Here is a 14,050-nt window from a genome sequence, read left to right as displayed (position 1 = left end):
AGATCCTTCTATATTTACCGACTCGTGCACGATCTGAAATTACCAACATACTACTTCTGCACCACATCATGGAGTCTCGACAATTAAGGAAAGTTGTGCAATGGAAACCCTTATCGTGACTCATAAGTTGTGTTTGTTCTTCTGAAAAGTCAATGACAGGACAAAATCAGTAACTCGTATCAATAAGTGGTTGGAATTGGTTATATATGTTCCTAGTCGGCACTCATGTTCCACTTTATTGTTCCATTATGACTACTTAAGTGCTATAATGACGTTTAGGCTGAAGATTGTCCCGCGACAACCTGGCTCGCTAGTAATATGATCTTTATTAGCAGTTAAACCATATATGTAAGGAACGTCATGCCAATCATAGCAGTAAGTACAAATATCTACCATGGCCAACAAATGAGGATACATTCTTACACGTCACTTGCATATCAGTCTAAACGAATACATAGTTTAACCTAGGTTTAGTAAAAATCATCGTGTATAGATCAAGTGCTTTACTCGATACCCATGGATCTGAACAATCTCTACCTTGGTATGACAAGTTTTCCCTTCAACTACTCTAACGTAGGAAGATGATGTGTTTTTGAGTGATTTTAAAGTTGTTAACGTGTTTATAATGTTATTATGCAACAATAACTTATTTTGAGGTTATTTCTTCTTAGATTGCTTATCCCAACACACTTGTTGATAATGAGTCACCTTAATAACTCTAACGGGGTTCTCAACTTTGAATGTAACCTATACTAGTTTCTTTTTCTTTCTTTCTTTTTTTTTTTTTTGTTTTTTTGTGTGGAGGGGGGGGGGGTCATTAGCTCGCTTGAACGCCATATGTCCAACACAAATTGCGTTTTGTCAAATTTCATTGGGTAGGAATGTGTGGGCCCAGACCTGTGAGTTTCCCATTAACGAGTTTTAATGGTTAATAAAAATGGTTCCAGCCTAGAGATTTATGGAATACATATGCCGATAAATTTGCAAGGAAAAGTGTACATTTTTAAACTCGATACTTTGTGTAGAAATTCAGGGTCATCATTTTTTTACTTACAGTTTTTGATGTATATACTTTAATAAATGAACAATAAAATTGTAAGCAAGCTCTCATATTAGATTGCTCTTGATTTTACTATGTCGAGGCTCATCTCACTAGGATCTGTTGCTTGCAACTCCACCTGAATCCCATCCAACTCTCTCTTAAATCTGTCCTTGGCACTCGCATATACCATCTTCATTCTCACTTTTGATGTGTCTGGACACCTAAAATAAATCATTATTGTGTTTTATTGTATTGATTCGATATATACATAAAAACTAAAAATAACAATGTGCATGATGTCATATTATGTGTACCGTGTACTGAAGAAAATCTTGCTTTTTTGAACATTTTCATCAGTAGTGAAATCAAAGTCAAAGACGGCATAGCGACATTCATTAACTGGGAGAGAGTTTGTGAAATCCTCGTAGCTTTTATCAGGTCCACCGATCTTGTCAATCATCACTTGTTGGTCCTCGATCTTGAAGGTAACAAATCGGTAGTTTCGTTTGGCTTTTAACTCCAAAAAACGCAACTTACAAGCATCATGAACAGCCATTCCAGACGAGGCATTCGCCTAATCCACAAATCATTACAACATACCCAAAAAACACATGGCAATAATCCAATTCATATAATTGGATTGTGATGAACATAAATCATATAAGTCTCTTGAAAATGTTATCAAACTAAGAACATGATTACATATGAAGGGATACATACCATGGTTTGTGGGGTAATTGGAGAATTAGGTAAGATAAGAAATCCAAGAGGAAGAAAAGATGGGAGAAGATCCTTCAGATCTGGAAAACAATCAAATTTTTTCTCATTGCAATGAAAGTATGGTAGGAAACTATCTTCAGCCTCTTATGGTTCACCATTCATTTTAATATTATGACCAACAAAAAGTTAGCTGTCTTTTTTATTTCATATAGCTGTTTCTAAATAAAGTTGTTACTTTTATTAACTTAATTAGCGTATCGTAACATGCAAGATATAACCTTAAAGGGTTAGACACCTTTGAGTTCATGTGATAGAGGTCTTAAGTTTGAATTCAGCTTTCACTGGTTTTCTTTGTACGTTTGACACATAAGCTACATGTAACGTATTCTTATTGGCTAACAAGACATTAGTAGGCCGGTAAGTTTAATTGATTCTAAAAACAATTAAGCATAAGAAGATAGTCTGATTCAATTATTATAAGTGTTATGCTTATTGAACCTAGATTATAAAAGTTATGAAAAAACTAAAAATTATGAAGCCCCTAAAATCTAATTAAATTGACCCTATATACTAGATGATATAAATCATAACCACAACTCACATCAAAAATTCCAAACAGCCTTCAATGGTCTATAAATCACACCAATGTAAGATGTAACAAGTTGCAAAAGTCAAACCATTTATATAAACTCTTGATTTTGATGTTCATTTTACACAGTCTTGAACAAATTAAATACCCAAATCTAAGTTCAAAATTGCATCCATAAACAGGATTGGATGTTTAACCTTTAACCAACAAAGTTAACCACTTTGGTCCCCTGTTTCTTCTTTGATTTTGTGTTCGGTTCATCAGCGTTCAGCACAGACTTATTCTTCTCTTTACCATCATCCATCATTACAAAATCGTCTTCAAGATCATCACCGCTCGTGAACTTAGTCACCTGCCCTCTCGCCATACCTTCTATTCTAGAAGCTAAGATCCATAAAAACAAGTGCATGTGTGAGCAAACTTACTTCTTTCCTAAACGTGTTCATGGTTTAAAAAAGCACGAGGAACTCCAAGGCTAGTGTGCGTAACGTACTTGAGGCACACGTCTATGTAAATCAAATAAGCTTTAATTACAGTTAGATGCTGCTTATCTCACACTGGTTTTACATATCAACTTAACTATCAAGTAAACATTTCATAATTTCTTCATCCTTTTAGCTGTTTTTACATATAAACCATTAAACCTCCCATGGGCCCTAATTTGGCCCATAACTAGAAGTGTAAACGAGCCAAGCCGCTCATGAGCTACTCGGGATTGCTTCACTAAAACTCGAATCGAACTGAGCTTAAACAAGCTCGAGCATAAAAATCAGCTTGCTTGATAAACAAGTCTGGGCTTTCACTTATCAAGCTCGAGTTCGCTCGCAAACCTAAACAAGCTTATTATTGATATAACTTTTATTTAATACATTAAAATTTTATTTATATAAAATACTATATATATATATATATATATATATTATATTATTATGATAAAATTAACTAAATAATATATATCATGAACTAGAATATATACACAATAACTATAAATGCATATAATAATAAATTAACTGCGAAATAATAATAAACGAGCTGAGCTCAAGCTTGAAAACCTATTCACGAGCCAAGCTTAAGCTTTAGAAATAAAGCTCGAGCTCCATATGTTAAACGCGCGAGCTCGAGCCTAGTCAAGCTCAGGCTCGTTACACCCTTGCCCATAGCTAAATGACCCTGAAGCATTTTCCTAAGCGCCTCATGCCTCATCCCAGTCTTTTTAAACCAAAATTATGTGTTGGTTACAATACCAGGTTACATACATTATGCTCATTTTTGTCTCAAGCATCACAAACAACAGACTATTGTAAACACGTTGTAAAGAATTCTTACGTCTTTTGTAAGCCTCATTAGACATGCCAGAACTCCTAATGCCTTTGTCAGGACAATCTTTCGCCAAATGCGTGACACCGCCACATATTTTGCAACAACCACCCTGCAAAACAAATTTTTATGGGTCAATCAAACCATAAACCCAAAAAAAGATAATAAAACGCCGCCTCTCTTTTGCTAGCACACCCATTACGAAGGTAGAAAAACATAACATAAGTACCTTAGGATAAATTCCATGAGCGTTTTTAGGACAATCCTTACTCAAATGTCCTTGTTCTTTACAAATAAAACATGTTGCAAATTTTGTCCCCCCTGCATCATTGAATATGTTTATCAAAAGATCATAATCAGAATCAACTACCAGAACATTAATAATAGACTATTGCAGCTTTAAGTCGTAATAACTAATTAACTAGTTTAAAGATACACTCAAACACCCAATAATATGCATAATTGCAAATATTTAAAGAGGTGAAATCAAGCAAACTACCATCTTGAAGAGGCTGCGAGCATGAAGCAAGAGAATGCCCAAATTCTTCACAATTATAACATAACTTTTTGTTGATGTTCTCCTCGTTCTTGTCGGGGCAGTTCTTGAGACTGTGACCGCTGCCTGCATAACAAACATATCTGCCAAACACAACATCAACAACTATAAGTTCCCAAAATGTAAGAAATTGCAGAAATCCCATATTAAAGAACGCATTGAGCAACCAAAAAGGTACTCATTAATGTGGAATTGAGATAAAGATTGTTAAAATCAGCATATAACACAAATAAAATGCAATCTTGAGACTTTCATGAAATCTTTTTTTTAAATAAAAAGCATATAACACATATAAAAATGGAATCTTGAGACTATGGCTGTAAACGAACCGAACTGAACAAGGCCTTGTTCATGTTAGTCCGTTAAGCTTTTATCGGATAAGCGAACGGTTTACAAACACCTAACCGGACGAAATTTCTTGTTTGTTCATTAAAGAAATGAACTTGTTCGTAAACGGTTCACAAACACAACAAATGAACACAAACGAACATAAACAATGTTTTATTTGATTTGGCTAACCAATAATGGTCAGTGTCAACGGTTTGGTCCGGCTATGAACTTTGTTTTGGTGTTTTTTTTCAACACTCATAAACATAAGTTAATTTACATATAAATTAATCACAAAATACTCATATGTATTTTTTTCTTATATTTAATAACTTTGCTTAAATCTATATGATAAGATTGGTAAAATTAAAAACTTTTAATAAACGAGCATACATTAGCGAACGCAAAGAATACATTATTGAATGTTCACGAACACGGCCTCTATCCGTGTTCATTCATATAGTTAATCGAACAAAATTCCTTGTTCATATTCCTTCATCTATCTATTAACCGAATGAACATAAACAAACTTCCCACCAACACTCAGTTCATTTCCAGCCTTACTAGAGACTTTTTTGAAATATTTTTCTTTACAAAAAAAAAAGGATAGCATATAACACAAATAAAAATGCAATCTTGAGACTTTGCTGAAATCTTAGGGGTGTTTGGATGCCGGTTTTAAAAAACATTACAAAGCTTATAGTTGTAGTGTTTGGTAACAAACTAGAAATAAAAATAAAATGCAGAATGAAGCAAACAAAACCTTATGCTTTTCCCACTGAGCTTTCTCTGGGCAATTCTTGGCAATATGATTATCAGCTTTACAAATAAAACAGCTATCACCGGGTCTCATTCCAGGTATTCTAAGTGGGTGTTTTTTGCTGGTGGGTCTTTTGGGTTTATTCGGGTCATTGGGATCCGATTTCTTGCGCTTGAAAATACTCTTCTTCTTCTTTTTCTTGTTCGGGTCCTTAGGGGCGGTTGGTTCGGGTTTGGGGAACAGTTCCGGGTGCTCTTGCTTGAATCGTTTGCGAGCTAATCTCTGCCTTTGGCTCACCATGTTTCAAGGAGGCGAAGAGAAAGAAAGAAAGAGGGTTCAGTGTTTTGGAAACTCGGCCCTGTTTTGTTTTCTACGGAGCCCTAGCGCAGGTGAGATATATAAGTTATATAACTGTTCTTTTCAGGAAACCATATCACAAGCTGTCACCACAAGACCAAAACTTTTTGACGTAATACACAATGGGACGAAAACTTGGGTGCACTCAGAATTCAAACAGACAACCTCACAAAGCCCAGATTAAAGATTGTCGTAATTCATCAAAAGTGTCACAAATAGAAATTAAGCTTAGGTCTCCACTGGAAAACCCAAAGCTTCTACCACAATGCCATAAATGAGGATTTTTATATAACTATTTTGTCGTTCGTTTGTACATGTAATTTTTTTTAATGCGTTAATAAAACAAAGTAACAAACAAAATTATTTTTTTAAATTTTCACTTTTAGCAAAAGCTACTTGTAATTTTTGAAGAGAGTGAAACCAGAGGTGGATCATAGAATTAATATCCATTGAGGTCATTTTTATGCTGGATATTTCTTAACTTGATATCCTAATTTTTGATTTCGGTTTGATCGAGTCACGTAATGATTATCACTTGTCGTTGCAACCTGTGAAACTAATAGAGACAGTGAGGATTTGAGGTAATTATGACCATCGAAAGGTAATGTATCATTTAATAACATTTTGGTCAATAAGGTGTTTGGGATTGCTTCTATTGTGAGAGAAAAAGTTCTATAAGTTTCATTTTTGTAACTTATTAACTTAATGAAAAGTTATAAGAAGGTAAAATAAGGAATCCCAAACACTCCCTTAGTAGAGACGTGCTTATTAGACGGGAGGTCACATGTTCAAACTTTGGCAAGGAGAGTAATATAGGATTATTGGCGTAACATAATACAAATAACATTTTCCGTTAAAACAAAACAATTAAAAACAACTGAAATATTTAATTGAATTTGAAAATCTCTCTTTTTTGGTTTGCTTTCCAATTTGTTAAAGTTGGATCTTAGCGTTGAATATAGCTATAATACTAATTTTAGTGAAGTTGTATCTTGATCATCTTGTTGAGTATATGTGATTCTTCGGTCAGCTTTTATATAAAAAGGAAGGTTTTTCTTTCTTTTCTATTTCTTTCATAAATGAACTCGGAAACATAGAAGTTTCATATTCCAATTAAAAATATATGTCGCTTTATAAACACTAATAATGTGATCTGGTATTGGTAACTAACGACTTTGTGTAAAATTTTTATCTTGAAAACTAAATTACTTCATATATTTTAATAAACAATACTTAGTTAAATAATAAGTTGCAAGATTAAAGAGCAACAATATAAACCGTTAACATAGTCAAGGAAAATTGAACTTCTTGTTCAAAAAAGAAGATAAATCATTATCGGAAAAGTTAAAAGTACAAAAGCATTTGTCAATAGAAGTCTGACATGTTATGAGAGAAAAAATAAAAGTCAAAATCAAAGTTAAATTCTAATAAAACTTTAGTTAAAAATACAAGAAACTAATGTTTTCTTTATCATGCGAGGAAACAAAGCCCATTGGATAAAGCCCAAGCAAATTTTCATAAGTGTATAGTTTTTCTTTATGGTTATGCCGGCGATGATAGGTGGATCTGGTAATTGGTCTGTTCCGATTCTGATAGGTGCGCCTGACATGGCATTTCCACGATTAAATAATATTTCATTCTGGTTGTTGCCACCAAGTCTCTTGCTCCTATTAAGCCCAGCCTTAGTAGAAGTGGGTAGTGGCACTGGCAGATAGTTCACAGTGCTCATTCTATCGATCCTGGAAAAAATCATAAATAAAATAAAAAATCATAAAGCAAAAAAAATGTTTACTATGAGAAAACTCTTGCATAAGGTTGAATCTAAGGTGAGAATGACTTGCTTTCGCGCATTCTTTCCGGTTCTTTTATTCGTCGCTCTGATGATGCTGTTCTCTCTTCTCTATCATGTACAACATGAATGCATACCAAAATTCAAATGACTCCATCAGTACATGGGAAGTGTTTAGGGAACTCTTACTCAAACCATATTGTATTAAAGAAAAAACAAATAACAAAACTCTTATTATTTATTGGTCTTTCGTATATTTATAACTACACACCTTTATTTTGTATACATAATCCTTATTTGAGTATAAGTATAACTAGCAAACTCGCGAATATCATATATCAAATACTTTGGCTCAGCTTCTTCTAGCATAATGTTACGCTAATAAGGAGACGGGGCTATGGTCGGGGAACCATCGGCCACAAGTTCGGAAGACAGGGCCAGGGCCGGGGAGCCATCAACCAAAAGTTTTGCAGGCACTGTCGGTCCAGGCGCAACATAGCCCGAGCTCCTGATCTCGCTCATCCCTCTTCTCTTATTGTCTCCATCAGTTCGGCATAGGCTCGACAAATATACACCTTTATCATATAACAAATAGGAATAACTTTGGTCAACTAAAGTCAAACATATAGTTGAAAAGAATATTAGAAATACGAAGACTATTTAATTTACCTTCGCCAACAGCAAGATTGAAATAAAGATCAACAATGTTGGGGCAACCGGTGTAACATTGAGTTGAGCAAAGTTTTTGCATGAACCGCGAGTCAAGAAGTGAGTCCGAAGAGATTCCTAAAACATTGCGATCGAGCCCACATGCCTCAACGCATTTGTCACTTTCTATCCAGTTTGTGGCCTGATCAGTATCAATTTGTGAGGTACTACAAACAAACACCTCTTCACCGCTCCTTCGGACACCTTTCTCGAGCACACAACGCTTCCCACTTGATGAAACCGCAAATGCACATGAATCCTTGTTCAAGTTCTCACACGCGATGTTACCTGTATACATAATGACGTTTTAAAAATAATGTTTTGTTTATGTATAAAATGTAAATATAACATGAAAAGGTACGTTAAAGTTACCTAGAGTGGCTTCGGCCGAGAAGGCGAAAATAACAGCACAAGCCAAAAATATCTTGAATAGATTGAAGGAATCCATTGTTAATAAAAACACAAATAGCTAGTTAGAAAATTTTATTTGTGTTCTTAACAATCTAGTGAAGGAAAGGTGGTTGAGTTTGGTGTTTTGATGGTACCTATTTATAATGCCAAGGCTTGCCTTGGCTTCCACCATTCATGGCGAATACGTACTTTGACTTTTTTTCGTGTCATGTGGAATTTCTTAAGCAACGACTTTTATTTAGTTTGAAACTTTGATTTTTCCGTGGATTGAATGTAAAACAAATATAGCTAATTTGATGCATAAAAATTCGTTCAATGCAATGTTACAATGGAGTTTGTTTGGTGACAAATGTGTAAAGTTGGTGCGTTTAGGCTGACAAGTTTGAAATTGATGAATCCGAACATTATATTTATTCGTGTAAAATATCACCGGCCCATACAATGATGAAAGTTATGTAGCCTATGCATGATGTATGTAATCAGCCAAATAGAGGTTTTTGAATTAACAAACATCCAAATGATTTACAATGAAATGGTGAGTAAGTAGACAATAAGCTGCTTCGCAATCTTCTTTTGAATAGCAAACCTAATCCAAAATGGTTGACGGGTTGTTAACAAATAAAGTTGTAAACGGATGGGTTAAAAATATTAGATTATTAGCTATACATAATATTTTCAAGTTTCGTTTTGAATGTGTTAACATTTAACTCAATTATTTACAATCTAAGTCAAACATAACTCGTTTATTTACAATCTAGATGTTAACACATGTAAATTAAATCGATCTAAGTCGAACATAATTCGTTTATTTGTAATCTACATTGTGTTGATTTGTTTATGACCCGAACATATTTAAATACATTAACACCCTAAGGAATTATTATGAGTATAGATTATTATCGGGTGAAGGAGCAATATAATGTATTATTTATTATTTATTTGAAATTAAAATAGTAACATCATATTTTAGGTGTTTGATAACGTAATAAAATGCGTGTGAGAATTGATGATCAAAAGCATTCAGTTATATGTTCATTTTACTTTTCTAAATTTTATTTATTTATTTATTAATAATAATCTTATCTTAAATATATATAAACGAAACCTTTAAAAGGTCTTTGGTTGCTTCCTACTTTCTCTCAAGCCACCAGATTGTTTTATTACTTCTCATGCATTTGACCCGAATTCACGGATATGGGTCTCACCAAACCCAGATTTCCTTAAACGGGTTATAGCATCTCATTACATTAAAAATTAATCTCACCAAATATTTTATATGAAAATCCTATAAAATAGAGATTACTAAAAATTAATATTTATTTTTTTAAAAAAAGATATTATTTATAATTAAGAAACATTTTTATAGTAAAAAAATAAAAATAAACATGTCACGAGTCTCACCAAACCCAGATAGCTTTTAAAGTGGGTTATAACATATCATTTATTTGTGAAATTTTTTCATTATCAAACCCTAACTATATTATTTTTTCTTACAATAAATAAAATTAAAATCCAAAAACATATATAAATATTAGAAACGAATAATGTAAAACAACCCCGTAATGCAAAGGATATAAGCTAGTTGTATTATAAATAAATGTTTTAAAAGTTTGTAAAATGAAACAATATATAAAACTGCAATTCCTTCATACAAAGAAATACTTATCAGATTTTAAGAGTCACTTCTTGTGGAATTGTCCACACTTCATTCCATTTCGTCTTCTTTTCGTTTGTACCGAACACTGCTTATAATTCATTGATTAACTACTTGTTTCTAGAAAAATAATCAATTACATACATTGACTTTTATTCTTTTATTATTAAACAACAAAAAAACTTGTTAACTAATAATTACAAACACCAAAATGCAAACACTGAGTACTATCCAACTAGTTAACACCAAAGGACATAATACCTCAAAACGAAAAACTACACCAATCTTCCCATTCTAGTCCCGTCATTCCTCCCTATTATTTACCCATAAAAACGAAAACGTTTAATGTATTATTTTAGCCTATTGATTGATACTCTCGTCTTCCTGAACAGGACATTATTTCTCGTCTTCCAAAAATCATCATGTCGTGAGGATAATCGAGTGTAATGCCTTCTTCCTTCCGTCTTGGACCGTTACATTGGAATGTTCTTTGAATAGATCTCTAACCGTGAAAGCATAAATCGAGGGTATACCACACCAATTACTTATGAATTGTCACATGATTGTCACCACATAACATGAAATTAACACATGTTCCACGGATTCCATTACTTCCTCACACATAGGGCATACTTCGATTTCTTCAAGCACCCCCGTTTATGTAGCTCATCCGATGTTAATATTTTCCTCATCGCTTTCCACCCAAAAAGATTCATCTCAGGTACCCCATTTATTCCATTCCACAGCCAATGATGTACTCGTGCTACTTGCATTGCCCAAGGCCAAAGATAACTTGCTTGATTTAGTTGTAAATGCATCATTTTCTTCTAAAATCCATGCCTTCTCCTGCCTAAGAACAGTACCCGAAAGAAAGTATAATAAGTTCCAGAACTCTTGGACTTTTATTCATTAATTTTGAATTTTGATCATGTTATTATAATAAATTATATTTCATTAACAACTAAGAAGAAAAGTAAAATAGTCGACAAATTAGCCGGCATATGTTCTTCAATCCCCAATTAGTCATGTTATAAACAAATAAATATTAAAAAAAATACGGTATAAACAACAATTTTTTTTTAAACTAATGGGTTTTCATTTAATGTACAATTACAAATTTATTAAATTTTGACTACAAACAAATTCACCAACCGCTACCTTCCAACTCATTTGACGGGCAACTAATTATAGTTGACTTGGTTGTGAACAAGCCTTCTTGGGTGACCGACTGAGCGTTAAGCACGTTAAAAATTAAATATGTAAATCATAAATGTGAGTGTGTGACTAACCAAGGTTGACATATTGACTTTGATAACTTCAAAATGCATGCAAATGAAACATTTTTTTCTTAAAAATGTCACAACTATATAGTTTTGATTTTAAAATGGATTGGAAAAAAGGAGTATCGTTATAGTTTTAAATTTATAAACAATAGTTTTTTTAACTTATTTTTTTTAGGTTTGAATATTATAGTAGACAAAGTCGATATTATATATTTTTCCATGTTTTCCTATTTAGATTTTTGAAATAAGTATTTACATTAGTAATAATATGCTTGTAATCTTATAATCAAATTTACAGCATAATTATCATTAACGAAATTCCCTACATAAAAAGTTTCAACAGTGATTGAGATGAATAACATCTATCTCGTACTCTCGGTTTTCTATTTCCTAAGGGTAAATTATGAAGAATGAAGGAGCAATGATGCACTTCCACGACATGAGAAAGGATTTTAATTCCTTCAAAGGTACTGTTGGTAAATTTTCCTTGACTTGAACCTGACCAACTCAGGAGGAAAATTTTTTTGGAAAATTTCCATCATCACCCTATCAAAGTGGTTATGGCATCTCGTACTCTCATTAGCATGTTAATTCTTTATTATCTTTTTGTTTTAAATTGTCATTCATCTTGAGTCTAACTAAATATTAAATCCAGATAAAAATGGTTGAATTGATATAAATGTAGAGTATATGAGTACAAGATGTCAAGATCATATCACTGTTTCATCGGACTCGATCACCATAGACGTGATGTTTTTTCAATTTCTCCAAAGTGTTAGGCAAAAGTGTTAATTTCAAAGAGATAATAGTATTTAATTAGAAACCAAAAAGTAAAAAATAAAAATAAAAAAAGATTGTCAAAAAGTACGTTTTTGTTTTCTCATTTCTTTGCCGTCATCAACGGCGCAAAGGCACGCAATTGTTAGGTCTCATGCTGCATTGCCACATTGATACTACTGTGTAATTATGATTATTACTTCACTTATAACATTAAAATAAATCTTAAAATATCAATAACAATTCTCATGTGAGGGGGCATTTTCGTCTAATCATGATTATTTAAACTAGTCATATGTCCGCGCGATGCAACGGGTAACAACACTTAAAGGCAGCTAGCGAGCCAAGTCTAGGCTAGCTCGAGTTCGACTCAAACTTAATGCTCTGCCGACTCAACTCAGCTCGAAATTAAAACCGAAATCTTAAACTCGAGTTCGACTTGGTTAAAAATCAAGTTGATTCGCTCGACTCAATTTGGGACTACGATATATTTTAACACTTGTAATTATTTTAACTCTTAAGATTTATATAAACTTACCTTTTTGTTTTTTCATATGTGTTTTATAGTTTTATATAATATAGTATATATCACAGTTAAATTTTGTTTTACTTGAAGTTGCTTCACATTTAAATATAGATTACAATTATAACTTTTTTTTTACCTAAAACCGCATCACCTTAAAATAATTTATCCAATGATAAGAGAATTATTCAGCACATGCTATCATGAAACTTTAAATATATTAAATGGATTAGGACAATTTTAGAAATAATTTAAGAAACTTACTTTATTTTTGAAATTTTCGAACAGAACATTCATGAGGATATGTAGTTTGTTGTGAAGTTGGTAGTCGGTGTCAGGTAAAGAATCAGGTTTTCTCGACTTATATGTTTGACAATTTCGAACGAAATATCCATGAGGATACTTATATAAAACAATGTTGTAAAAGTAGGTTTTCAAGGCCGAATACTCTCCAAGTACTCGCTACAAACTATGGCGCTGATGAGAGTTTCTCCAACTCCTCCTAGTTACTAAGAATTGATTAAATGTGGTCAACCTCAGCCAAAATCACATATAATAGGTCAACTTGAGCCGATTTTAACTTTAAGAATAAAATATGATTCATATTTCTATAATATTAAAAAAAACATATCACTTTTTTAGTTAATGATTAGCAAATTTTAGCATAATTTAGTATTTAAAAATATATCTCTCTTATTTATATTGATATTCACTTATTTTGTTATAAATATTGGTGTATTTATCATATTTGACATATATGTAATATTCAAAAATTAATTTTCTTTATATTTACCAATTCCGAGTACTCTCCGAGTACTACGAGTATGTAACATTCGTTACTTTTCAAACCCGATAACCCGATTCATTTTAAATTTTCGTTTTTTTTTGGTAAAGAATATATATAAATTATATTTTGCTTCAATGTATTAGCATTTATTATTATGTAATGTTCCCAATGAGTTACAATTATATTTCGCTCATTTCTTTTCATTTTGTTCAAATAGCGAAACACCGAGGTTTAAAGTTAATCGATTCGCGAACTATCGGGTATAATACAAAAATAATCCAAAGATATTAACTTTTAACAAGTTATATAACAATTGGAAGCTTAGGGTGTAATATGTAATATAATATAAACTCTAAATTAATATATCTTGAAACTACAGGGACCTGTTATGTAAATTCAAATTAAATTATATTATTATTATATTAAAATAACCCTCCATCAGCCGTAACC

At 32.5% G+C, this 14,050-nt stretch overlaps 1 protein-coding gene and 1 pseudogene across 2 annotated transcripts; both read right to left on the bottom strand.

Moving 5' to 3' along the window:
* Positions 1-1,066: 1,066 nt before the first annotated feature.
* Positions 1,067-5,702, bottom strand: LOC143607779 (uncharacterized; annotated as a pseudogene). Its single transcript, XR_013149052.1, has 7 exons — positions 5,315-5,702; positions 4,168-4,307; positions 3,898-3,989; positions 3,678-3,780; positions 2,617-2,735; positions 1,357-1,616; positions 1,067-1,263 (listed from the first exon to the last, which is right to left on the bottom strand). The product of XR_013149052.1 is annotated as an uncharacterized LOC143607779 (transcript).
* Positions 5,703-7,585: 1,883 nt separating this feature from the next.
* Positions 7,586-8,677, bottom strand: LOC143607781 (uncharacterized). The gene is made up of 3 exons (XM_077083100.1): positions 8,538-8,677; positions 8,127-8,453; positions 7,586-8,032 (listed from the first exon to the last, which is right to left on the bottom strand). Exons 1-3 carry the CDS (start codon positions 8,611-8,613, stop codon positions 7,836-7,838), a joined length of 600 nt encoding a protein of 199 aa, XP_076939215.1. The 5' UTR covers positions 8,614-8,677; the 3' UTR covers positions 7,586-7,835.
* Between the last annotated feature and the right edge of the window lie 5,373 nt (positions 8,678-14,050).

This window comes from Bidens hawaiensis, unplaced genomic scaffold (genome assembly GCF_021521415.1).
Source record: "Bidens hawaiensis isolate Kalapana, Puna unplaced genomic scaffold, B.hawaiensis_p1.1 tig00086575_1, whole genome shotgun sequence".
In the NCBI taxonomy this organism is placed as follows: Eukaryota; Viridiplantae; Streptophyta; class Magnoliopsida; order Asterales; family Asteraceae; genus Bidens; species Bidens hawaiensis.
This window is presented reverse-complemented; position numbering and strand designations above follow the sequence as displayed.

Excerpts from the sequence above, each read along its gene's own strand:
- LOC143607781 (XM_077083100.1), bottom strand. The coding sequence starts at position 8,613 with ATGGATTCCTTCAATCTATTCAAGATATTTTTGGCTTGTGCTGTTATT. Across the intron at positions 8,454-8,537 it reads CTCGGCCGAAGCCACTCTAG|GTAACATCGCGTGTGAGAAC; the intron begins GTAACTTTAACG and ends TTATGTATACAG. Across the intron at positions 8,033-8,126 it reads CAATCTTGCTGTTGGCGAAG|GTGTATATTTGTCGAGCCTA; the intron begins GTAAATTAAATA and ends TATATGATAAAG.